This window comes from Malurus melanocephalus, unplaced genomic scaffold, assembly GCF_030028575.1.
Source record: "Malurus melanocephalus ecotype Western Australia unplaced genomic scaffold, MMel_1.1 scaffold_2, whole genome shotgun sequence".
Lineage (NCBI taxonomy): Eukaryota > Metazoa > Chordata > Aves > Passeriformes > Maluridae > Malurus > Malurus melanocephalus.
In genome coordinates this window covers 4034398-4059882 of record NW_026623234.1, presented here as the reverse complement: position 1 = coordinate 4059882, position 25485 = coordinate 4034398, and the positions used below count along the sequence as shown (strand labels likewise).

The window sequence follows — 25485 nt, the reverse complement described above, 5'->3', positions numbered from 1 at the left end:
TGTCGTCTGAACAGAAGTTTTAGGCGGTCAGAAAAGCAGAGGAGATGATACCAGTTTTAGGTAAACTTTAATACTTTAATTCTTTCACATATGTGAAAGCAAATTGCAGAATTTCCCATCTGAAAAGTCTTTTATTTTTTTGCTCACATTAAGGATGAAAAGAAGGGCTGTAATGGCCCCGCTTTTTTTCCATGACCTGTGTACAAGATATTGCTGTCTGGCTGTACCACCATTCCTCTGGGACAGAACTGTGGCAGGGGGACTGGGTAAGCTTTCCAGAGACCAGTCCCTCTGCACATTGCCTCATGCTGCCTGGCACTGTCTTTCAGTAGGAGAAGGGTTGGTTGCTTTTCCTTTGGTTTATCTGGCTCTTGGCCTCCAAACTGGAAATACTTTGGCTCCCAGTAGCAGAGGCTTAYTTGCTATTGCCACACGAATCATGAGATTGGGAGTGTTTGAGCYGCTTCATGGTGGTGGGTCTCAGCTYGTTTGTCCATGTGGTAGGGCAGCTTCCTGGGCAGGTTGCTGAAGGACTCTGGGAACACCTGAATAAAGAGGTGTGACAGTTTCTGGAGGGACACAGGTGTCCCAGTGTCCTGGCACCCTGTAAACACAGCCAGTCCAGTTTCTGTTCCTCCGTGCACTGCTCACATACGTCCTTCTAAATGGTCTAGGGCAATAATGCAGCAGACCTTTAACCAGTTAGGAAGGAGCTGTAAACCAAGCAATGACCATACATAGCCTGATAGCAGTTTATGATGCCTCAGAGGTGAACCTGTTTACCACTAATGCTTTTCTGCAGTAAGGAGATAATGCTATATCCCTAGTGAGGCCTTTCCTTGCAGTGCCATCACATCAAATACTGCACKTTTTTCCTAATATGAGCACAGATATTTTCCTTTATCCTGAAAGTTCCTTGCTCAAATAATTTCAAATTCATGTCACTGGAATTTCTACAGAAATTTTTGAGAGACCTGGAGTAAACTTACAGAATGTAGAATGAAAAATGGAACTGCTGAGCCCAACTTTGGTTTGCAGTGTCATTTCCTGACATACTGCTGTAAAATAGTGGATGAGCTGCCTGATTCCAAACCACTCATCTGTGCTGGGTCCAGTGCTTTAGCTGGAAAATGCCAAATACACCATCTCAGTGGGACCTAAACCCTGTAGCTGCAGGCAGTTTACTGAGTATGAACTGCAGTAAGATTCAATGCATTATGTATGGATCAGCCCTCTGGAATTGCACATGCATCTAAGTTATGCCTGTAGGAAAACAGTAATTTAAAACCTCCTCCTTCCCCACCTCTTGGAGCTGACTTGCGTTAAATATTAACAAACACRGTTCATCAATTCCCTGGTTCACTTGGCTTCTTTTAACAACAGATGTTATTACAACAACTCCGCCTGCCTCCCTGCTCCTGTCAGCACATCTGATGGTGAAACCCAAGAATCTACGGCTGTAACTGTGCCTGCAGAGCCTCACTGCTGCCCAGCCCCGTGGCCACTTGCAACCTTCTCCCTGGGATCACCAATGCATCCCACCTTTGGCACCTGTGAGTAGCTTGTGCTGGGAGACACTGCAGAAAGGCTTTGGTTAAAGGAGACAGAGAAAAGGTGCGAGGGAGTCCACAGGAAGGTGAGTTCCTGCTATCAGAGGAGGAAGCGGTGAGGATGGCCAGCAACTCCAGTGCACTGCCCCGGGTGACTTTCCAGACGCCTGAGAAACCTGGGGAAGAATCATCACACAGGAAACTGGGCAAGTTGACCATAAAGTACAACCGCAAAGACTTACAGCGCTGGCTAGACCTGGAGGAATGGATCAATGCCCAGCTGCAGGAGCTGTACCAGTGCCGGGTRAGTGAGTAGCTGGGGCAATTCAGCCCCTTGCTTGTCAGGTGAATGGGTCTAGAGGYCATGTGTGCTGAGGTTTGCTTGCTCTGCCTCACTGGAAATAGTTYCTCATCTTCGGCTTTCAGCAGGTATCTCTGTGCCCCCTCTGCTGCACTCTCTAGGTCTGGCAGCAGGCAGGGAAGCTTGCACTGATGCAATCCAACTGGCTTTGAACYGCCGGGTGTTGCACCCACTGAGGGGGTGTAGCTATTGTTCAGTAAGAGTAGCACAACCTAGAGAGATGTATAAACCCAGGATGCTTCTTGTTAGTGACCTCCATGTAGTGACTTTGCAGCRAACAGCATCCAGGCTAGCTGGGTTAGAGTGAAAAGTGTATATCCCCATTTGGTTTTGACACTACAGTGATGCTCTACCTGTTGTTTGAATGAGACAGTTTGCAATGTGCTGCATCTGTAGCTGCAGAATCTGGACACATTACTGGCAGGAGGGAAGAAAGGGAAAAAACCTCTTTGCTCAAAATGTAGAGATCTTATGCCTTCATCTTCATAAATCCCCAGAGCTGACTTCCTTGCCTGAGCTTCCCTTTGCACCAGAAACTGTCCCTCCTAAATTCTTCCTGCCTGCCTGAGAGCTGTCCCTGTAGGAAAGATCCAGGAGTGCCTACATCCAGCACCTGAATAGTACAGGTCTATACTTCAGCTGTTGCAGGGTAAACRATTTTTTTCAGTGGGTTAGTAACATTCAGGTTCCAGGACTGCCTGAAATTTTAGCCTTGCATTATCTCTTATTCGTATGTTGTTCTTAGATGCAGGACACTTATGCTGGGTGATTTCAGAAGCAATAGTGCTCTTCTGTGTTTGAGAGAATCCTTTGGAGGGTGGTACAGTAAAAAGTGAAAGGTTTTCCCTCATTGTACATCATGATCTTAAAGCCATTTAAATAGCTTGACTAAGGGTTTTGCTTTTCTCTCTTGGGCAGTGGCTGATACAGTAAGAGAACACAACTTTCTCTGTGAGAATCTCTATCAGTACACCTTCAACAGATAACACAGATGGGTTTAACAAACTSTGTAAAACAGCTTATTTATGTCCTGGATGGGGATGGACTAAATGAACTGCCAAGTCCTTTCTGTCCTGTTTTCTGTATTTGCACCCCAGTACAGTGTTAACCACACTTTTGAGATACAAGGAAATAAGAGCTGATGACTACTTAGAATCTTCTGCTCTGAGCATCAGCAGTTTCAAATTGCAACGAACAATGGAAGTGGACATGTTAGAATAGCCCAGGAAAGATGGGTTTTGTAAATGCYATGATGGTACAGAGCTTTTGCCTGCCCAGGCTGGTTTTCTGGGCCTGAGAGCCATAGAACGATGTCAGCACCACAGCTGAAGACCTAGACTTCAGGAACTGCTTCTGAGTCTGTCCTTATTATTGTTTATTTTTTATTATTRTAATCAGTATTATCATAATTTTCTGTGTGACTGTTTCCTATTTTATATTTGTGGGAATGTATCAGATTCTCATGCCATGTTGGAAGATAAAAATAGTTCTGTTTTAATTTAYGCCATATGCAAAGAACAGGAAGAAAATAAATACAGAGAAAAAGGTCCTTCCTTATGCTGCAATGCCTGGCTCCTCTGAAAATGAGTATATTACTGCTTCTGTTCTGCTAATTAACATTAGATTTTCTAAACATGGCTTGTTTAGTAAAAATGGTTAATCTGTTCAATTTAGTTGTGAATTTCCAGTTGTTTTCTATAGCTTATAAAATGATAGTAATAAATTCTCAGCTGTATCTGAGGCCTCTTGATAGTGCTTTATGAAATATTACACAGCATACATGGGAACAGAAGTTATCACCAGACTCAGTCAGACAGACAAAATTCAGTGTCTGCAAAGTGCCAGCATGGTTGTCCTGGTGAATGAAGGCTGTCCAAGAGTGGCAGTGACAATATTGCTTCTCAACTTTGCCTGCACTTGTCCAGGGACTGTCCCTGGAGTCAATATCTCAGTTCAGAAAGCCCTTTGCCTGACTGTAAAGGTTTGCCAGAGATAAGCAAGGAGAATGGCTGCTGCTTTGATTAACAGAACATCTTGCGCCTTGGAGAATTATTGTAGTTTTAAAGAGTTAAATTTTTGGCACCTTTTTTCCTGGAACAGACAAGAAGCACTTGTTATGTCCAGCAACATGACCCAAGATGGGGTCCCTATGTGCTACTCTTATTTGCTGAAGTCTACAGAGATAGACCTTTACATTTGTAAAGGTATCAGAAAAACAAGACAGGTTACRTTATCACTTCTGCTTTTCAGAGAATTAAGAGCTGTTTGCTGTCATCAGAGTAGCTGCCCAAAGAGGATATTCTTTTCCCTACTACAAAATTYCAGCAGGCACAAGTGAGAAACCCAGCCATGCCCTTACAGGAGCAGATTGTGAGTGGATTGCCCTTGCTAGTATCTCTTCAGCACAACAGATTTCCCTGCTTCCTGATGTACTCAGACCAGCATAAGAGATTTGCTACCAGGAACTACATAACATGATGCTGTGCCAGGTCAGAGATTGTTAAYAGGATCTTTTCAAATACATACATGTGCCACAGTAAATTATTTGTAATCACCCAAGTATGTCCAGCAGGTCATCCTGCTCTCCTCTGTGCATTGTGACAAGACTATTCAGTTGCCCTGCTTCTTTGGGCTTCCCTGGATCAATAAACTTCCATTACATTGTCTCCTCRTAACCTCTTACTTTTCTCCACCTGTCCTTGGGTGTCTGTTCCTTGGGTCTTCCAGAAATTCAAATGCCAGCAAGGCTAATTCAAACACCACCTCCTGAGACAGGGAATGCTATGGTGTTTACTGTCATGAGGCTTTTTTGCCACAAAACTAAGACMCTGTGATTTGCAAGATGATTCCTTGCATATGGAAGGCAGACCAGCATCCACACTAGGACTAAAAAGCCACAGTGAGTTCCTACCCTATCTCACTCTACCAGCCTAATTAGCTTCTTAACCAGAGACAAAGTCAGACTGGATCAACACCTGTTTTCTAAAAAATCACATGAAAACTATTACTTTTAAGAAGAAATACTGTGTGGGTCACAGTGCAATATATTTAACTCTGGTTTATTATTTATTGTTAAGTCAGCTGCATATCAAAGCTAAACAAAGGCTTTCTACTTCCTYTCTGGTTTGGTATGTGACTGCTTGGAAGAAGTTTCTTTTTTTCCTGTAAGTATTGCTTTTATTGTTTAATGTTTTACACACATATCCACAAATGCCATTACCTGGCAATCAGGTACTGTGCTCTTTACCCATATCCTTATTCTGCTGATTACTATGCCAAAATATCACTAGTGTTTTGCTGTGAAAGATTGATTTTGCAAATACACTGGCACAACACAGCCTGTTTTCCTTGTGGAGACTTGTGAAGCTTAAATGTGTTTGTGATGAAGYTGACAAACGTTTCCAACTAATACCCCCTTGCAGGACAAGATTATTGCTCCAATCACCAAAACGTGGGGTCCCACTTACATTAAAGGAGACTGTTATATCCCACTCATGTCTGTTAGAGAAAGCTGGCAAAATACTGTTAGGTCTTTCAAAAGCATAATTGTTTTTCTCTCCATTAGTGCAAAAATATAGTATACTATGTGAATGCAGCTAGCATAGAAGCCTAAAATCTCCTTCTATTATTTATGCCTTTCTAAGATTAATCCTGTTGGAGTTCTTTTTGGTGAACTCTTCATAGATAAAGGGTGTCACATGCTGACATACACTGCATCACAGTTGGATATTCTTGCATTGGTCTTCCAGTGATGGATGATGATCCCTGAGCTGTGCAGTAGTTGGAAAAGATGAAGAATGTGTACATCAGGATTTCTGGCTCTACCAGACACCACAAAGGGTTGGAATCCATGCCCTCCCTCATTATAAGAACCTCCTGATTTTGAGATGATTTATATCTTGACCTCAATTTTGCAGCATAGTTTTAGTGTAATTCAGCTGCTTAGTTCTTTAAAGATGGCCGCTAGAGTTCTTAGAAGCTTGAAGGTTAATTAACTCTGGTGGTTTTTTCCCTTTTTAGCTAAGGGAGGAAACAGAGGCAGCAGCTCCTGAACCACAAATTGATCTTGAAGATCTCCTGGAGGTCCCTAATGAAGAACAGAAATTAAAACTACAGGTCAGATAGAGGGACTTGATGACTTCAAGTTAGGGAAGTTAGCCTTTATAAAGGCTAATGGCATGTGGGGTAGAGAATAGGTGTTTGCAGTGTTGCATGATGCTTCTCTGTGTCTTTGCCTGTTAAATGTATTAAGATTGTGCAGCCTTTTTGTAGGGAGGGGAGAATTAGATCAACTAATAAAATACTAAAATGGTAACTCCTTGTTCTTTAGGAAATCCTTCATGAGTGCTCCAGCCCCACAGAGGTGAGTGAAGCACCATATTTACATGTATATATGTTATACTATTCTGTTACATTGCTGTTACTTAGCTGAGTAGCCAAGATTCTACTGTGCTGCAGATCTGTTTAATCATAATGAGAGGGGTTTGCCTCTTTATTCTGTGATTGTAAAATTATGTATAAATGCACATGGATGAGCTGAAAGCAGAGCACTGGAGCAAATAAGGAATTATATTTTACAAACAGAGGAAGTTTTTCCATGTTTTGGAYATCCTAAGCTGATCGGTCTGAGCTGCTGTTTGGTCCTCAGTGTAGAAAAGCCATAGACAGTGACACAGCTCACATAACYGTTTCTGCTCACATAACACTGTTACCTAAATGCATGCTTAGCTTAAACCACTCTAGGGTCGTAAGTGACAAGAAYCTAGGATGCCCCTGAGGTTGGACTGGCAGATAACTGCTGAGCAGGGGCCATTAAGTTAGTTTTACACATGGCTTTTTCCCCTCATGTGAACTTCAYAAGTTTTGACTTTGAATTAGACAGTTAAATCCCACAATGTCAAGAGGATTAGAGGCAATACTGTGTCCATGCACCACACAGGGACTGCCTTTGCTGCACTGCACACCTGTGCAAAATGGGGTCCCCATCACTGCCTCAGCCACATGCACTGCACGTGAATATTCTGCTTGCACATCATCCATCAGACTCCACGCTGTCAAGCTGATGTGGCTGCACAGTGATGAACATACAGAAAATGAGATGAATACATGACTATCACTGAAATTAAATTGGGTTGTAGCAATCATTACAGATATTCTCCTAGCAGGGCTTTCAACAAAGCTGGCAATATAGAAATAGTTTTCAGAGTGTCTGAATTTCAGATCTGAGACAGAATCCCACATTCCCAGAGATAACTGAAAAGAGTTTGCTCTGCTAAGTCACAAGGCATCAAGGAGTCTTGTGGACAGCACAATACCTGCTGAATACAGATACTGCTGCCCCATTGGCAAAACCATGTACTTTCACCCTGGGGATCTTGAAACCAGTCCCCTTGAAAGATCACAGCAACCTAACTGCAGAAAGGAGACAAGAAACTGAAGAACTGACTTAAATTGAATGTATGATCCCAGGCACTTCCAGAGCATTTGTGGCAATCTCTGACCAACCAAGTGAGGAAGCTGGGCTTCCACACAGCAACATGGTAACAAGCTGCAGTACTTCCAGTGACCTTGCTTAATTACGAGAACATGTAGACATATCTTCGGGTAAGAAAGGCTGCACACTCCTTTATGGTGATGTTACTTGCCATGCAGAGGGTGAAGTTTGCACTATTACGTTGCCTTCTGCTTGGAATAACTGGATAGGCCAGTTTAGTTCATAGTCCTTGGCTGTGTCAGCGAAGTAGTCAGGGTTTATCTCCATTAACTGCTCATCTATCTGCTCTGCCTGCTCTCAACCCCTGCTCAACGTTATCATTAGTCCTACATGTTTTGCTCCACCTCTTCTCTGCCAGCCACTTCCTTATAGACCTGGTACAGTTCCAAGATGGCTTGCAATACCCAACATGGAGCTTTACTGGTTCAACAAGAGGGACAGCTTGCTTTGCCCTAGATTGGGGGAAGGCAGCAGAGGTGGGCAGGAGGTTATGGTGGCAACAGGAAGCAGTGGAAGCTAAAAGAGAACAACAGCATCCTGAAATCATCTCATGGTGGCAAAAGCAAGTATATAGGGCAAGCTAGCTCCTGAGGAGAAAGTAAAYGTGGCTGTTTCAAAGGGAGACAGGGAAGGGAAACAGGAGCTTTTAGACCCTGCTCATCCATCACAARGTCTCCTTTCCTATACAAAAGATAGGTTTACTCAATATATGTCAAAATTCTGGTTTCTGCTCAACATGAGAGTGAATGTGGGAATGATGCAAATATAAGTAGYGTTTGGACTGGTGAGCACTGGAAGTAATATGACATCCTTCTTCAATCAATTCTTATTGTAGGACTTTATTACGGAATTGCTTAGTCGATTGAGAGGTCTCCGGAGAGTCACCAATCCTCAGAAGAAATGACCTTACTCACATGAACACCCAGCTTTGGTTACAAGGAAATGGGTATCTTCCTCCCAAAAAGCAGGATCAGCAACAGAACTTCTGGATATGTTTAGGACTTACTGTTATTGAGAAATATCACCAAGTTTGTGAACTTTGTACCAGTGGTTTGAAGTCTCCACTCCTTCCAGATCTACACACACAGCARGGAGCTCAATTGTGCATTTTCCTGATTCTTAAAGATCGTGTTAACCTGAGGAACAGGACAAGATGTCCTTCCTATAGATTCTTCTAGGAATTTCCATGCTGGCCAAGGAGCACTGAATACAATTCTCAGGAGCTCATCAAGACTTCTTTTTTTCCGTCCACTGCAAGGAAAACAAGGCATTGGTTATCACTCATTCATCAACATGGAAAATCAGCCACTGTTAAGCTGCACCTCATTTCAGTCTGGCTGGGACCCAACTGTGATCTCCTGCCTGTTACTGCTGTACCTGACTCTACAGCATTGCAYGTACTTTGTAAGTCTTATTAAGCCTTGTTATTTATGAAGGTTGGACAGAGAATATACAATAGGAATGAAGGAAAATGTTTGAGTGCACCTGGTCTACTTAAGGGGAAGTTTGTGAAGCAGCTGTGAAGACTAATGGCTAACTTTTTTTTTCCTTTTTGTGGAATTTAAGACTTAAGATTTAGAAGCCTTTTCTAAAGGAACAAGCTCTGGGAATGATTTTTSTTCTAGTTGAAAAAGATATTGGAAAAATACTTTTTTTTTTATATTAAAGCTCGGAAAACCAGCCATGCACTGCTTGATTTTGCTCTCTCTTTAGATATTAAAGAAAAAATGAAGTAAAAAAATACCTGCTCCCAATTTCCCTTCAGGGAGCATCTTGGAGCGTCTTTTGCAGACAGGTAGGTCTCACAAATGAGCAGTGAGGTAGGACACAATATCTTGCTGCACAAACTCTTCTGGCTACAAGTAATGTTTGCCTGGAAAAATACAGAGGAAAGGACATCCAGCCTCTCAGCAAGTCAGTAACTTGACACATGTGACTAGGAAATAAGACAGCAAATGGAGGCTGATTGCTTAGGCAGAGCACTCTCACATTATGCCCTGTCCCTATGCTGATGCCTGCCACACAAACAAAAGAGATGAGCCTCTGAGTCACATCTAGAGGGGCTCCTATGGAGCAGTATGTTCAAGGCCAACTTTTGAGTACATCTTGTTTGGTGAGCCAGGGGCAGCAGGGACCACCCATGTAACAAGAGGGACATGCAGGTTAGCTAACAAACAAGAATTCCTGAGCTGGACCGCTAATATCTTAAATGCATTAGTCTTTCTATCTTTATCAGTAGAAAAGTGATGACTATTATCTTGTTCTTCCCTCCTATTTTCCAGGTGTCAATGAGCAAACTGTGGGCTATGTCCTCTGAAAGGACAAAATCCGAACTGTAGTAACAAGTGTGATGTAAGGGCCTGCTTCCCTTCATATGCTGTTCTTGTATCTGACTGGAAGTTGGCAAGCCATGGAGCTCATGTCTTGCTCTGAGGCAGGTCCAAGATGTTCTAAGCCTCACCCACTAGGTTGGAGAAATAGTCAGATCCAATATATATCCATGGCAGTCCTGGGAACATGCCATTTTTGGCTTAGAAAGTGGCTAGGGAGACATGCCTGCCCCCCCTTGAAATCTTATCTTTATAAGTAAAMGACAACAAAAAATTAAATCCAGAGCTGCAATGGTTGCAGATCTGGCACTGCTTATGGATAACRTGCTAAGACTTGCGGATCACACCTCTTGAGAAAGGAGAGCGGCACTTTGACAAAAGCACTGAGCTCTGTTAAAAACAGACTAGGATCAAACAGAAGTTCAGGTGGAAGATCTAGGTGGACAGGCCAAGAGCAGAGTGTCCTAAACTACAGATACAATTAGCTACAGCACAGTAGTATATGAGTCCAGATTACTTACATACCCTATCAACAGGCTGCGTTTTATTCTGCTGAGCTGCAACAGCACAAAGACATGAYATGCCTCTCCTCTGGCCCAATAGAAGTATTTTCTCCCCCCTGGGGATTGTTCTGTATTTCCTCAATATGGAGTGATGCTCGAAGAATATTTGTCTATGGTTTAWGGTAGGCATTGTTAGAACCAAAGAAAAAACAGGTTCTCAAAACTTTCTTTGATGGGAGTCATCTTTGTGCTTATTCTGCAAGTAGCAGGAAAGGAGGAAGCTGCAGATGCTGTCATGTGCTGTTKGCTCTGATACATAAGGAATTCTGATCCATACGGATATGTGAGAGCACTTCAACTAAGCACAGTGACATCAGGGGAGCAAGGCTACATGTGGCCAGTGGTAGATGATTTCTCAGCTCACTGGTGCAAAAGAAAAAATCGACATAAGGCAATAAGGCCAACATAAGAGCAACTTCTTTTTTGTTTAGCTCTTAAGCAGTACTAAATCATACTTGGTTTTATTCACATTTTGGCTGTTCTCACCCTAGACCAGAAGGATAGATTAAGATCAATGTTTGAAAATTCTTTTTATGAACATCTTCCAGTTAACTTTACTGTTTCTCAGGACCACCACAGGCATAGGTATATAGCTACTATCTAAGAATGTTGCTTCAAAAGGAACTTTGCCTTCTTAACTATACCCAGATAACCCAATGTATGAAAGTTCATGTGCTTTTCTAATTTGAATTCTTGTTGGATTGGAGGCTACATCTGATAATTCACATGCAAAACATTATGAGAGGGAAAGAAAATCTCATTGTCTCTCATGACTTGACAAGAGACAAAGACAAGAACAAACAAGCTGAAACTCTTTCTGGAAGATACCAAGCTGTYTTCTCTCCTTGAGCAGCTATGACTGAAGTTGATTTGGCCTGTCAGGAACTGATTGTTTACCAGTATCTTTACTTGTTCACCAGCACCTTTTCAAAGACAAGGATAGGGAGTAAGCAACACAGCTAAAAATGCACTGCCCAGTTAAAGCTCATGCAACATTCCTTTCACAACAGATTCGGCTAAGTGTGCTTTCTGCAGACAGCTGATCTGGACACCCCTCTGCCCCTTCTACAGGAGTTCACTGAGGCAACAGCTATAGTGGGAATGGCTTTTCAGGGGAAAGTGACTGGGCTACTACTAAAATGGCCCATTAYGTGCAGAAAGTGCAGCAGCCACAAAAATGTCCATTAGTGGTGCAAGGAAAGCAGCAGCATGTGTCTCTATGACTGAATAGACTCTTCCATGTATGACTAAGTTCTATTTCAGGTAATGGGTTGGGTGCATTTCTGGATTTCTTGGGATGGCCCCACAGAAACCAATCTAGGAATCTAAATAAACTGCTTCCGGCTGCAACCTGCTCCATTACTACAGATGTGAACAGGGCAGGGCTTACAAGACAGAGGCTGCCTAAATGCAAGGGAGCTCAAAGTTTGGTTGTGGCTTACGAAGCATTCAAAATGTTGCAAGTATCACACCAGTTCATACTAAGATATTAAAAAAAAACAGAAGTTGTAAATCAAGAGTTAAAATTACTACTAACTGCTTGGAAAGGACAGAGGATGAAGCCAAAGGAGTGGGTCAATATTAGGAGAGATATSAAAACAGATGGTTGCACCTTCTCCTGTATATGTTAAACGTGAAGGATTTAGCCTCAGACAGAACTGGGCTGTGTTACTACCAGACTAATCATCTATGTCAAATAGCAATGAAAAGTGTCACTCCTATGRTAACACAAAGGAAGAACAGCATTTATTTTCATTTTTAAGACTGCAAGTTTCTGAGGCCTGCAACTTACTWAAATTTTGTATAATACAGGGTTCATTGTGAGCTCTTGCATCAGAACAACTCAAGTAGTTTTTGCATCTACCCGTCCCAAGGAGACAGGCACTGGTAAAGCAAGAACTACCAGGAGAAAGAAGATSCTCCACAGAAGTCAGGCTTTGCCACTCCTTCCTAACAAAACATTTTGATGGCACTGCTGGATCAGCTTGTCATTTTTAGTGTGTTACCTGCAGTAGCACTATTCTACATTGTTTGAATGAAGCTCATGTTATAAGGCTTGATCCAGAGCAGCACATCAGCAGAAACCCATCTTCAAGAGTGGTTTAATTTATTTGCCGTCCTCTAACCAGAAGTGACAGAGGTGCAGGCAAACACGATTTCATCACTTCACCTGTGAGGCAGTGACCTTAAGCACAAGGGCAAGGCAGACAGCTGGGAGTGGTAGTGTCAAACCAGACAGGCAAGGTTCATTGGAAATTCCCTGTCAAAGGCAATTCCTTCATTTTCTTGCCATTGGAATTTATTAACCTTAGAGAGCTCTCTCAGAAGTCACATTATTTGGAAAGCGCTCATTCTGATGGAATAGTAGAGCCTGTTTACAGCAAATTTAGTTGGCTATTTGAAGCAATTCTGGGTGCTCTGGGCACTGGCAAGTGCCACTTGCTTCTGGATTGTCTCCAGGGAGGGATATGGACATATGCAACTGAGCTTCTCTTATAACCAGAGAAAGAGCATCACACAGATAACATCTTTATCCTTCTAGGTTACAAAATAATAAACAAAGTCAAATTCTGCTTTCGGACAAATACACAACTCTTTCAGACTGTTGCACTTACAGACCACATGACCTTGGCAYAGCCACTGCAGATCACAGCACTATAGCAGCAGCAGATTACCTTTTCAAAGGTTCCTTCATTTCACCTCAGTGAGCAACACTGCCCTGCACCTTTTCCARACACCACAGAAACGTTTTTGATGACTTCACTTTTCTTCATTTCTTTCCCTGAGCCTTTTGACAGTAGGACTAACATACCACTATGAGAAAGCAACTTTGTAAAGGGTTATCAGGCATTTTCAGGAGAGACTTTAACCACAGGTCTCTGTAAATAATTTTTATTATGCTTTGAAAGTTCTCATCACACATGTGATCACAATTCAGACAGATTTCTTAGTGCAAAGTGCTTTGCTGCCTGTTGAACCAGTGTATAAGCTGTTAGTAAAAGCATGAAACTTTTTATCAGCCAGACAGTACTGCCTTAAACATACATCTTTACTGCTACCCACATTGCTTTACCATCTGTATTTATGGACTAGTATCCACCTCCTCATACCAAGTACTCATTTATCCACCCCCACGCATGCACAGCAAACCCTGTACTTCTCTGGTGTATTCGTGGAGACAAAGTCACATGCCCTCCAAGCCTTTCTCAGATTACAGCACATCCTTTAACTGTCCAAAACATCACCCATTTTGGCTGCAAATCCACTTGGATTCTTCCTATCTGGCCAGCTCCTCTGTTTTCCCATTCTCCAGCTCCTTTTCTGCCCATGAGAGTGCGATCACTTCTGTTTGCAAGGAAGATGGTATCGGGAGGTGTGGTGGTCCTTCAGATCAAACTCCTCATGGCCTTCCCTAAGAAGCAAACACAAAGCACAGTCAGAAGTAAATACCCAGACCAGGAACTCACCCTTAGCCACTGCACAAGGTATCTCCCAGCAGCCCTTARGCAGAAACTTATCCCAAGTGTTGTCTGTGAGGACCCAGCAAACAGCCATGTGGACTAACTACTTAAGGTATTTACTTGTAACAGAAACCTCTGAGGTGCTTTACAGGAAGGTCTGCTCCTCTTTGTCAGCTGGATTCAAAAATGTCAACAGGTCCTTCTGTTTCTTTCCCTCCCGGGGAGATTCATAACCTAATGGCTCACTTTCAACACTATGTTTGTGATTCCAGGGACATTAGTGACTTCTGTGGCAACAGACAAAATGACAATCTGCTCCAGAAAACTCTGGAAAATAACTGAAAATAATCCAGTGTATTGGCAGCTGTCTTAACCATGCTCAGGAACAGGCAGTGTTAAGACACAAGCTTTTGTCTGGAGCGTGTGACTGATACACTCACTCATCTGCCAGTTGGCTGATTCTGCTTTTACTGATGTTTGCTGTCAGATACTTTTGTTTGTATGCTTTGTTTTTAATAATCTAACATTGCCAATCATGTTTTCTTAGCATTTTCATATGGTTTTTCCCCCACTGCATTTGTGTTCCTCTATAAAAACACATACACAAAAGCATCTCTTAATTATCCAAACCAGATTTTTAGCAACCTGCTGTCTAAATGTCATCCAGAACCCAGYCAACTAGCCAATATTTTTGAGGCACGAAGAAAGAGAAGTCACACAACCTGTTAGGAATAGCTTTGCATTCAATTGAATTAACCCTCCAAATCTGAGACATGAAAATTTTGTCAAAAATCAAGTAACACATATTTAAGAACCAAGACTACAGCTGCTCCAAGGCCTAGCTGGTGAAAAAMGGTTCACACATATATATTTCAACAAAGGTTTTTCTAATATGGTTTAAGATTGCGAAGTTTCAACCTAATAAAGTCTCAGRAATTTATACTATCTGATCTCCCTCTTTAAGGCAATCCATCCAAGGTCATCMATCAATGTCATTAACAAGCCATAGGAGTCACTGAACAATGGTCTCATTTATCCCATCCCACGTAATGCAGTGCATCAGCTGCTCCAGAGAACACTCAGACAATGAGCCCAAACATGCACTGAAGCATTTCTGCCTAGGACCAGTTTAGTCCCTGRAGCCTGGGACAACTACTGATCACACAAAGTATTTCTGTAACAACTTGCATTCCGCTCAAATCTGGAATCCTCAAATCTCCTACTGCCTGTTTTTCTGCCCAATGAGAAAAACAAACAAAAGGGGCCAAGCTTACTTTTGACCCACCTCTCAGACCCGGAGGAATTGCGAGACTCACCAAAAACAGCGCTGGCAGTAGAGGTCCCCATCACAGCCATGGCAGCGCAAAGTGGCGTCTTCGTTGCAGATGCAGCACCAAGGTAACTCATCCTCATCACTGTCATCTGCTCTCACRAGAGCTGTGGTGGTTGGAGTGTGGCTCTAATTCACACAGAAACCAAGAGACACAGAGTTCAAACCCCAGCAGAGGCAATAAARGACTTTAACTGTAATGCATGATGGCCACAATGACCTATCCTGTGGTCCATAGTTTACTCTCTGTTGATCCTAAGTCTGTGAGATAAATTTGCCCAGAGCACAGGAACAGGCCCCATATGTGTCTAGATTGTTAAATAAAAACCCAAGGTACTTCCTAGAATATGGGTTTGAATAGATGTTGCTCGGAATGTAAACAGGTATTCAGCCTCATTTAGTGTCTACGGTGACATACACCCACACTGGCTGTTCTGTGTCAAGGGCATGAAACCTAAATCTTCTGGGAGGCACCCAGAATAGGCACCAACAATACCATGAGACAGACAATTTTTACTGCAAAAGCAAGAGATCAAGCAGTTTTGCTGGAAGTGGCTGTGCGAGAAGGAAAAGGAATGCAGAGGTGGGGGCATTGTGTTCTCCCTGTTGTAGAAAGAAAACTGTGGGACAAAAGAAGTGCTTTGCCAAAAGGCCCCCACTATTCATTTGTGCCTGAGGCTGGAAGAAAAAGATCTTTTGAAATCATAATCTACATATATCCATACAGATAACTATGGTCTCCTTTTCCCTTACAGAGAACTCTTGTGGAGCTGAACACACACAGACATACTGCCTAACACGGGCAAAGGCAGCTTCCTGACACAATCTTTTCCTAACACTATCTTTCACATCAGAAATCCCAGAAATGCAAGGTGTCATACCTGAGATGGATGTTTTCGATAATGTTAACAATTATATAATTTCTTCCACTGTAGCAGGCCTGACAGGTGCCTGTGAGTCACAGGTACATTTAATTCTTGTAATATACATTAGAGATCGTGCATGTATTTCCACAGTAGGTCAGAATCCACTCTGAGCATAGGGCATCTTGCTACTAATTCCTTCCTCAGACATGTTATATGAGAAAACAAGACAGTAGAATACTACCTAGAGGTTCTATTCTGCACATGCTGAAAGCATTGGCAGACCTCCCATTTGCTCTGGTTCAGGCTGTGTTGTACTAGATGTGGCCTTGCTGGTCTAATTATACATATATATATATCTGTGTGTGTAATTCTCTAATATCCATATTGTGAGGTGTCTATCAACTTCTCTTGATTGATATGGCACTGTAAWATTCAACACAAAGCCAACCTGAAAGGAATTGTATTCCAGGGAACAATTCCTTTTAAAAGGACAAGGATGATTCACAGCTGAGCTCAGAACTGGACAGCCTTGCAGAAGCTGTTTGGCTTGCTTGCTCTGGAGAAACTGGTTGGGTAATTTTTTTTTTCTGCATCAAGCCTAGGATACAGCAAACTTCTGCTGCAAACCTGTACTTTTATGACACCCTGAAATGTCAATTCAAGTGATCCTGACCAGTTCACCGACCTTTTGTTTTGCTTTCTTACTCAGGTTCTGTTGTGAGGATCCTGGTTGGGTGGTCTGATCTGGGGGAATGTTGAATCCACTTGCTTCATCCAGGGCTGCTTCCTCTGTGAGCTGGTGACAACAGAAAGCAAGAAGTCTCTTGTTTCAAACACAGCTGAGAGCCTCATTCTAGGCCCTAAACCTCCTACCCTTCTTGCTCTCATGCACTAACAAGAGATGAGAAGTCTGAATACAGCTGGTGTTATCCAGACAGATTTGAACTCGCTCTGCTCTCGGAACACTGTGTGTCTATTGTGGATAGTCTTGAAGCAGCASGGGCCTGCAGCTCACACACTCTGCTTTGCAGTGCAGCTATCAGGCCCCCAACATCACGCCAATCCCACACATGTGCCACATCAGACATAAACTTAAGCTCAGGTCTGCCTGCAAGACAATTCACAGACTTTTAGAGAGAAACATAGGTAAAAGCTGTGCTATAGAGAAACACAGGTAAAAGCTGTGCTATACAGCACACGTCATTATCCATGTTCTGACTGATTGGGGAAAAAAATAGAACAAGAAGGAGGAAGTACCAGCAGAGTGGGGCTCATACAGGAGACACACACACACCACAAGAGACACTAAGCATGAATGAGAAAGACTATGTGACAGACTAGAAGCATTGTTGTAAATCACCTGTAAAATAGCTGAATGGCCCATGAGTACTAGTACTGGAAGAGCACTAGGAAAGTAAAGAATGAAAACTCTTCTCAGGAACAGAAACACATCCTTTGTACGCTCACCAGGTAACACACACATAACCAAGAGGAAGATAAACAAGGCCACAGCTGCCACYTCTGACCTGTTTCAGCACTCTGCGAATGGCTTCCTCCTCAGCCACTTCCTCATCACTGTCAGGGAGCTTATAGGATTCCAGTGTAACTGTAGGAGTAAGAAATGTGAGACTGTAACCCACACTTGCCTTGTGCCCACTTATGTACCAGTGACAATTCTTTGTGGTGTGAGCTGTCTGTGGCATTCTGCTTCTGACACAGACAGATCCTTTTAAGGTGTGGATTCCTCAAAAAGGATGTTACTGGTTGTTTCTAATACTGGAAGAGAGAAGGAAAAAATCTCCACCAAAATTACAGCTTTGGTTTTAAAAGCTTTCTTTACTTCATCAGAGCATGCTAGAATTATCCCAAAGAAGGGTGCAAGAAGATGAAGCAGTCTGACTTTACAATCCCAGCCTTTACCCTCAACTTAGRTCTTTCATACTGATTTCATGACAAACCAACCTGTACAACTTTGCTGAAGAACCAAATCTCAGTCTGTTTCTTGCACAACAGAGGAATTAAATGGATAAACGCTTCTCAGAAAAGAATTTACTGTCATAGCAACTTGATTCTTCTCTTGGAAATGCATTCTCATCTCCTACCCACCTTTCTCTGGGTCCTCGCCTTTRAGTGCTGCCAGTCTCTTGGCAACCTGGAGGATCTTTTCCTGCCTAGTGTTCTCTTCCCGCAGCTCAACAGCAGCTTCTGCCAGAAGTTTATTCTTCTCTTCTTCTAGCTGTTTTGGGTCCAGATTTGCAGGGCAAACACAATCTTCACTTTCTCGATTGAGATCATTCAAACCTTGGCTACTAACAGCTGCAGACAGACACACAGAACACAGTAATGACTAAGCAGCAATGTTCCTTGGGCACAGAAAACATGACAAACAATGCTATGAAAACAGCTTGCTGCTCTCCATGAGACTGGCTAACAAGGYGAAAAGGTGTGCCAGTAGGATCCTCACTGTACATGAAGAGAAGAAAATGAGCTAATCTGTGGCCTACAGTGAGATCACAGAGAAAGCACTGCAGCTAGGAAGATAAACACCAGATTCTGATGTTTTGTAACAGGGCACAGGTGCATTAGTAGTAGCAACAGCTCCTCTCCAGGGATGGATTGCCTCAGAGAAAGAGAGGAGCAATCTGAATACAACTCCGACAAGAAGGAGCCATCTCCCAGCAAAGACACTGAGATCCAGTGTGCAACCAGATGGCTGCACKTGGTCAGTTTGGGGATCTTGGTCACTTTGGGGAAGATACGGACAAACTAGACACTCAGCTCACTTGTAAGTTAGCTAGAGAGGTACATATTCCCTTCTCAGCATAGCACATACATTTTTAGACTTAAACAGGTCTTTGAAAGCCAAAACAGATACCTTGAGGCTGAATTCTTGGTCTGTAATGCTCATCAATGGCAACTTCCTCAGACAACTGAGTTAACAGGTCATCTGTCTGCTGGACCAGACTTCTGGTATCAGGAGGTTGGTGTACCTAAGAAACAAGTGGAGTGTGGGAAAAGGCAAATGAGAGGATAGTGGCATACTCAAAGGGTAAGTTTGGCAACCAAGGTGACCCTAGACGGAAACAGCATAAAAAGATGCCTTCACTGATATTGAGAATCTCAGTTTACAGTTCTGCGGTGTAAGATCTGCAAGGCTTTCATTTTCAGAGGTGCTGAATACACACAGTTCTAAAAGCAGTCCCCCAAACAAGGCAAAGGGGTGCTGAATGTGTAGGAGTACATGCTGCTGGGTCCCAATTCCAGCTCTGCTGCTACGTCCAGTGTCAACAAAGGGCCATCCTCCACAGTACCAGCCAGCAGCCCCAAACAGACCTATGATAACAGCTGGGCACACAGGAAACAGTATCTTGGGGACAAGAATTATTCCTATAGGCTTTCAAGGCATATATCCTCTGCAACCTCAAGCCACACTGGGCTTCCATTTCTGGAATAATTAATAGGATTTTGCCCAGCTGGCATGCAGTAACAACTGCAAGATGTAATTAGAAGGCAAGGCTGATAAGCCTCCAACACAAACAGCTCTGAAAAACTATGACCACTTAGGTACACAAATGGGTTGAGAGTAAAAACCTTTAGCATTTAGTACTAAAAATAAACACATGAACTGTATCTGACATAAAGGAACATGCTGCAAATTCAAATTGAAGCAGTGAATTGGTGAAGGCTGGCAATTTGCTTCTGGAGCAATGCAATGACCCATTCAGCACACAGAGATTTCTGAAGGAAGCTACCTGAACAAAAAAAGCTGAAGAGGGAAGAATGGTTTAACATCTTTGGACACCTGTTACTGAGTCAGCTCAGAATAACCTGCTGACTAAAGAGCTAAGGGAGCTTACAGGTCTGGGAGCTTGAGAAGGAGGATCTCTTCCCTGCAGGGCAGCCAACCGGTCCTCCATTTCCTGTGTGGATGGAACAGGTCCCCAGTTATCCTCCTTCAGGGCTGCCAGCCTAGCTTCGATCTCAGCCTGAGTGGGGATGGACTCTGAAATTCAGAATAACCCAAAGGAGGAGATTATTTTGTTATTGAAAACAAAAGGCTACATGTTTGGTTTTTTATAAGTATACTTCTTTCTGGAATCAGACTCTGAACACCTGAGCAAAAACCTCACCCAGCCCTGACATGAATGAGGGGTCATACTGCAGTGACTCAGCGRCTATCCTGATGCCAACTGCTGTCCCTTTCTTTCAAGTCCTTGCCTCCTTCACAGTTTATCTCCTAGCCATAAGGAAGGTATGAGGGTGATGTCATCTGGAAATCAGCTGACTTGGGATACTAGGGACAAACAAAGAAATAAGTGCCATTTAGGCAGTTCAGTCCATAGGTCCCACATCTCTTAATGCAATCCTAGCCATATCAGACTGAAACCCACTCTGCCACATAACGGATGTGAAGCAATGGCTGCAAATTRTTCCAGGAGAGGTTTTGATTGGATATTAGGAAAAATTGCTTTACACAAAGGGTTGTCAAGCACTGGACCAGGCTGCCCAGGGAAGTGAATGGAATCACCATCCTTGGAAGTATTCAAAAGATATGTAGATGTGGCAGTTTGGGATATGGTTTAGCACTGGACTTGGCAATGCTGGGTTAATGGCTGGGCTCAATGATTCTATGATAACCAGGTAACCACTCTGAAGAATGCTATTTTTSTTTTAGAGACCACATTTAATGTTTCAAATAGTTTCTTCTCATGTAAGCACCTGAAGGCTGTCCCAGAACCTGACAGCTGTGGACTGCAATGAGAATCCTTTCCCTTCTCTGTGAGACAAGGCTGGTCAGAATATAGTCCCGCAGAGACTGGAACTCCTGTTATTTCCCTCCCTCCAGGTTCCTTGTTTCCCAAATAGCAGTGTTCCCACCCAAGGTATTTATGGTATTCTCTAAAACTCACTTGGTTTCCTTTCCTCCCTGAGCCTCTCCAGTCTCTCTGCAATAGCTCTATCCTCTTTTGAGAGTCCCTGGTATCTGGAGCGTGCTTGACCTGGGTGCTTTGCTGCCTTCTGTTGGTCTTTCAGCTGGTTTTGTTTAGCCTCAAAAGCTGCTACACGCCTACCACAAGGATGGAAAGAATACATGACARTTAACCAAGAGATAAGAAAACATCCTCTGTGAACCCAACAGGCTATTTGAAGAATGCCAGCAGAACAAAAACAAAACCACTCTCTTCAATATCAGCACAATAAGGTACTCCTGAGAGTCAGGAGAACCTTAGCTCACATAAGCAGCACACCTGGCACCACTTTCCAGGAGACAACGAACGTTTCACCACGAAGTTCCTGTTTCCAAGCCAACTCTGATCAGCCACATATAATTAAAGGCAGGTGGCTGTTCAGGAGTCTATTCAAAAGAGCATACCCTCCCACCCCTCCAAACAAATGAATAACCCAAACAGCAAAACAAAAGCTCCATCCTTAATCTAGTTCTGAACAAGTAAATAACCAGATCACAAGCCCCACTTCGCTGATATTCGTAGGGGAAGACGAAGGCCTGAAAGGCTCCTCCGCAGCAGAAAGATCTGCTTGGCAAGTGCCACTCACTTTTTGTAGTTTTCTGGTGGTGACCATCTTGCTGAACTGCTTTGAGATCCCTCTCTGGAAGACAAAAGCAAGATTTCTCTGAACTGAAGATACTGACAATACTTCATCTAGTCTCTCAACTCAGGAGGAATCAGTAGGTGTTTCTTGACCTCTTGGTACACCCCCTTTCTTAACCTCATTAATACTGAGAGCAATCATCTTATGGAAAGGATTAAGATAATAAGCTGCCCAGGGCAGCAGGGGCCGTCATTTCTAGTCCTTTGGTCCAGTTGTTTTGCACCTGGACAGAATGTGATTTATTACGGTCACCAGTGATCCAGAGGAGGTGGGGCTGAAATACCCTTCCCTCCCACAGGCTGCACCTCCCAGTTCAGAGAGCAGGCAGAGAGTACTTAGGTAAGACTCCCAGTGTAATTAGCTTCCATGCAGCAGGACACTCTGAAAGGAGCTGGGGCATGCAACAAACACAGAATTACATAATGTACAAGCAAAACAATGCATTACAAAAGTTATTATATAACCACCATCAAAGTTACATCTTCCAGCACACTTGAACACTGCATACAACAAACRTRCATAACTGTCTTTTGCTTTGCTATGTTCAGGTTGAGGGACTAAAGTAGACACTTATGTAAGATAGTCAGCATATTTCATCCATTCTTAGAAATCRCAGCTAAGACCTGCACAGTAATGACTAAATGCAACATTGTTGCAATGCTTTCAAGTTCTAAGGCTTCAATTCTGAAAACTATTGGCATGAAATGGATGCCATCCAGAGAAGCTCAAGAAGTGGGCCCTTGGGAATCATGAGGTTAAACAAGACAAAGTGCAAGGTGGTACACTTCGGTTGGGGCAGCTTTGGTACAACATAGACTGGGGGACAAACAGATCAAGAGCAGCCCTGACAAAAAGGACCTGTGAGTGCTGGTGGATGGGAGCTGGACATGACCCAGCAACGAGCACTGACAGCCCAGAAAGCCAAAGGTGTCCTGGGCTGCATTCAAAGCAGTGTGGCCAGCAGGGCAAGGGAGGGGATTCTGCCCCTCTATTCCTCTCTCATGGGACCCCACGTGGAGTCTGCACCCAGCTCTGGGGTCTTCAGCACAGGAAGGACATGGACCTTTTGGAGTGTGTCCAGAGGTGGTCACCAAATTGATTAGAGAGATGCTTCATCCCTCCTGTGAGGAAAGGGTGAGAGAATTGGAATTATTCAGCCTGGAAAAGAGAGCTCCAGGATGACCTAATTGTGGCCTTCCAGTACCTGAAGGAAACTTCCAGAAAAGACAGAGGGACCTTTTCAGAAGAGCACATAGTGACAGGACAAGGCAAAATGGTTTTAAACTGAAAGAGAGCACGTTTAGATTAGTTATTAGAAAAAAATTCTTTGAGTGTGGTGAGAGACTGGAACAGGTTGCTCAGAGAAGTTGTTGATGCCCCATCTCTGGATGTGTTCAAGGCCAGGTTGGATGCAGCTCTGAACAACCTGGCTAGTGAAAGGTGTCCACAGCATGGGGGCTAGAAATAGAAATCTTTAAGGTCCCTTCCAACCCAGGCCATTCCATGATTCTATAATCTACCTGCTATCCAATTAGGGAAGATTGTTTTTCTGCTATAGTTCTATAGTGAAAAAAAAGACCCAGAAGAAACATCAAGAAAGGCAGACCTGTTTCCTTAATGGCTTTGAAGTTGTGAAGGGAAATCAGAAAATTTCAAAACTGAGAAGACTCAATACTGTCTTTCACTGTTTTCATCAGTCAGTGAAGATGAAGACCTTCAGTAATGAGGCTCTTCTCCTTTACACACYTGCAGAGCCAGAAAATTGCCCACTCGCTGGTGAAAATTCCTTGGTATAGGATAAAAGTGAGGAAAAGGAACAAGAGAAATGCAAGAGAAAGAAAAGAGCACAGAACCACAGAATTGGTTGACAGAGGGATTCTGGTATGCACCTGTGTTCTTGTGTTACTTGTTCGTGTGTATAATCCTGCTGCTACTGAATTACATGTTTTGTTTTCAACAGGAAGTCTACAGGTTATGTTTGCAAGTAAGTTTCTTTTCTTTTAGAAATAAAAATTTTATAGCTTTATGCTATAAAATTTTACATCTTCAGGCCACACATAGTAGAGACTCCTCAACAAGGAGGGCTTATGTCACTGTTTGCCCACAGAAGTAATAACATTTCGGACATCTTACTGTCAGGCTACTCAACTACTACACATCTGAAAAGATTACCAGAACTGTTAGAGGAGTGTAGATTTCTGGGCAACAACACAGTGTGGTTTAACCTCAGCCCATCTAGCTAAACTGTCCATAGGAATTCAGTGTCTATCCATGAAGATTAAACCTGGTACCTTCAGACTACTTTGTCACCATAGAAAACAGGCACAAACCCTGATTCCCATTTTTGGAACTCCACAGCTCATATAACAACACTTCAGAAATGTCCTGTCTTGAAACTCTAGGGTAGACAGCATCCATGCACATATGGAAGGCAGAGCTGTCGTGCAGAAATTTGCAGCTCCACATGGGAGGTAACTGAAGAAAAAAAAAACCAGGAAACTGTCTTTGGGTGCAGAAACACCACCATCTTACCCAGTTAGTTTTCCATAGCACTGCTTGCACACTTTCTGCTGAGTGTTTCCACAGCGGGGAACAACAGCACTGAAGCTCCGGCAGCCCGAACAAAAGGACCGTCCGCAGTTCTTGCAGCCACACTGCAGAGACAGGAGAGAGGGGCAGGACAGGGCTTCATCACCTCAGCACCACACCCCCGCCATCGCTCTGCCTGGCCACATGCAGGCACACGAAAAATACCGCTGGGGTTATGCAGATTTTTTTGTGACAGAACTGTTTCACCAGCTGCTGCTTAAGATATGGAGACTCAAGAGCCTTGGAGCACCAGCAAGTAACTCCTGCTGGGAGCTCAGTCACCATTTCACCCCATGGCATATGCAAGTGTGTGTGTGAATTGTCTGAAACCATTACAGAATCCTGGATTAGAGGGATGGCATTCAATTACTATATTTTYTATTTTTTTCAACAATTTCCCATATTTGAAGACATATCATAATTAGGCACCGCAAGAACTCAGTAAACAAGGACAGCAAGGCCAGGTTGCTGGCCGGGAACTGCGTCTCGGCGCCGGGCGAAGCAGTTCCCAGCTCCCTTCTCAGACCCTCGCACTGCGGGGGAGGCACCCGCGGGACCGGCCCGCTCCTGACCCCCCTGCAGCCGGACTTGCCTCTTTCTTGAAGACAGAGAACTTGGACGCGCACCCATAGCACCGGCTATCCATGGCGCCACCGCCCCGGCCCGCCCTCAGGCACGGCGTTGCACCCCCACCATTCCAAGCTCCACGGCTCGCCCCGCTCCTGCCTCAGGCCCAAGGATCGGCGGCAAGCGGGGCTGTCACCAGGGGGGAGGTGCAGACAGCACCCTCCACCCCCTCACACCGGCAGGCAGAGCGTGGCCCGACGGGAGTTGTAGTCTCTCACTCCGCTCGCCCCGCCTTCAGACGCCAGGCAGCTCTCTGCGAATAAACTACRCTGCCCAGGGTTCTGCGCGGTCCCGGTGCCGGGCCGGCTGGGCTGCCATCGACGCCCGATGCATTATGGTATCTGTAGTCTGATGTCGCTGCTCGGCCTCGCCGGAGGCGCCGTATCTCGGAGCAGCATCAGCTGTTCTTGGGTGTTAATAAGACAAAAAAGTGTATTATCTGACGCTGAGAGTGTTGTGCTCAAGCTACTCTGTTTTTTTTTTTTTGGATGTTTTTGTTTTCTGTGGTTTGGTTTTGTTTGGTTTTTTTTGTCCTAAACCTGTGGTGAGATCCTGATCCAGAACAGCAAGAATCAGCTGAACTGCAAAACTCCAGTTATCCCCAGCCCATCATTCTGGCAGTGTTGATCCGCCTGCCCTCAGGAGTGAGTGTCTCGCAGTATTTGTAAAAAGAGTCACTGAGTRCAAATGAGTCATCCTGT

At 43.7% G+C, this 25485-nt stretch overlaps 2 protein-coding genes across 3 annotated transcripts; one reads left to right on the top strand and one right to left on the bottom strand.

Annotated features, from left to right (window-relative positions):
• The first annotated feature begins 1341 nt into the window (after positions 1-1341).
• PPP1R14D (protein phosphatase 1 regulatory inhibitor subunit 14D) lies at positions 1342-8309 on the top strand. The gene is made up of 4 exons (XM_057365463.1): positions 1342-1854; positions 5932-6027; positions 6242-6274; positions 8241-8309. Exons 1-4 carry the CDS (start codon positions 1672-1674, stop codon positions 8307-8309), a joined length of 381 nt encoding a protein of 126 aa, XP_057221446.1. The 5' UTR covers positions 1342-1671.
• Positions 8217-24939, bottom strand: ZFYVE19 (zinc finger FYVE-type containing 19). 2 transcript variants are annotated; one of them, XR_008965303.1, is made up of 12 exons: positions 24750-24939; positions 24101-24222; positions 21512-21565; positions 20866-21023; positions 19813-19958; positions 18831-18945; positions 18062-18271; positions 17482-17561; positions 16641-16751; positions 15076-15218; positions 9150-13710; positions 8217-8656 (listed from the first exon to the last, which is right to left on the bottom strand). XR_008965303.1 is itself a non-coding variant. In XM_057365446.1 (11 exons), the coding sequence occupies exons 1-11, from the start codon at positions 24801-24803 to the stop codon at positions 13638-13640; spliced, it is 1266 nt and encodes a 421-aa protein (XP_057221429.1). In that variant the 5' UTR covers positions 24804-24939; the 3' UTR covers positions 8217-13637. The 2 variants fall into 2 exon arrangements, 1 of the variants encoding a protein (XP_057221429.1); XM_057365446.1 differs by having other exon boundaries at positions 8217-13710.
• Between the last annotated feature and the right edge of the window lie 546 nt (positions 24940-25485).

What these genes read in the sequence shown, in the direction of transcription:
- PPP1R14D (XM_057365463.1), top strand. Translation starts at nt 1,672, where the DNA reads ATGGCCAGCAACTCCAGTGCACTGCCCCGGGTGACTTTCCAGACGCCT. An exon ending in AACAGAAATTAAAACTACAG is followed by an intron (nt 6,028 to 6,241) that starts GTCAGATAGAGG and finishes CTTGTTCTTTAG; the next exon opens with GAAATCCTTCATGAGTGCTC. An exon ending in AGTGCTCCAGCCCCACAGAG is followed by an intron (nt 6,275 to 8,240) that starts GTGAGTGAAGCA and finishes TTCTTATTGTAG; the next exon opens with GACTTTATTACGGAATTGCT.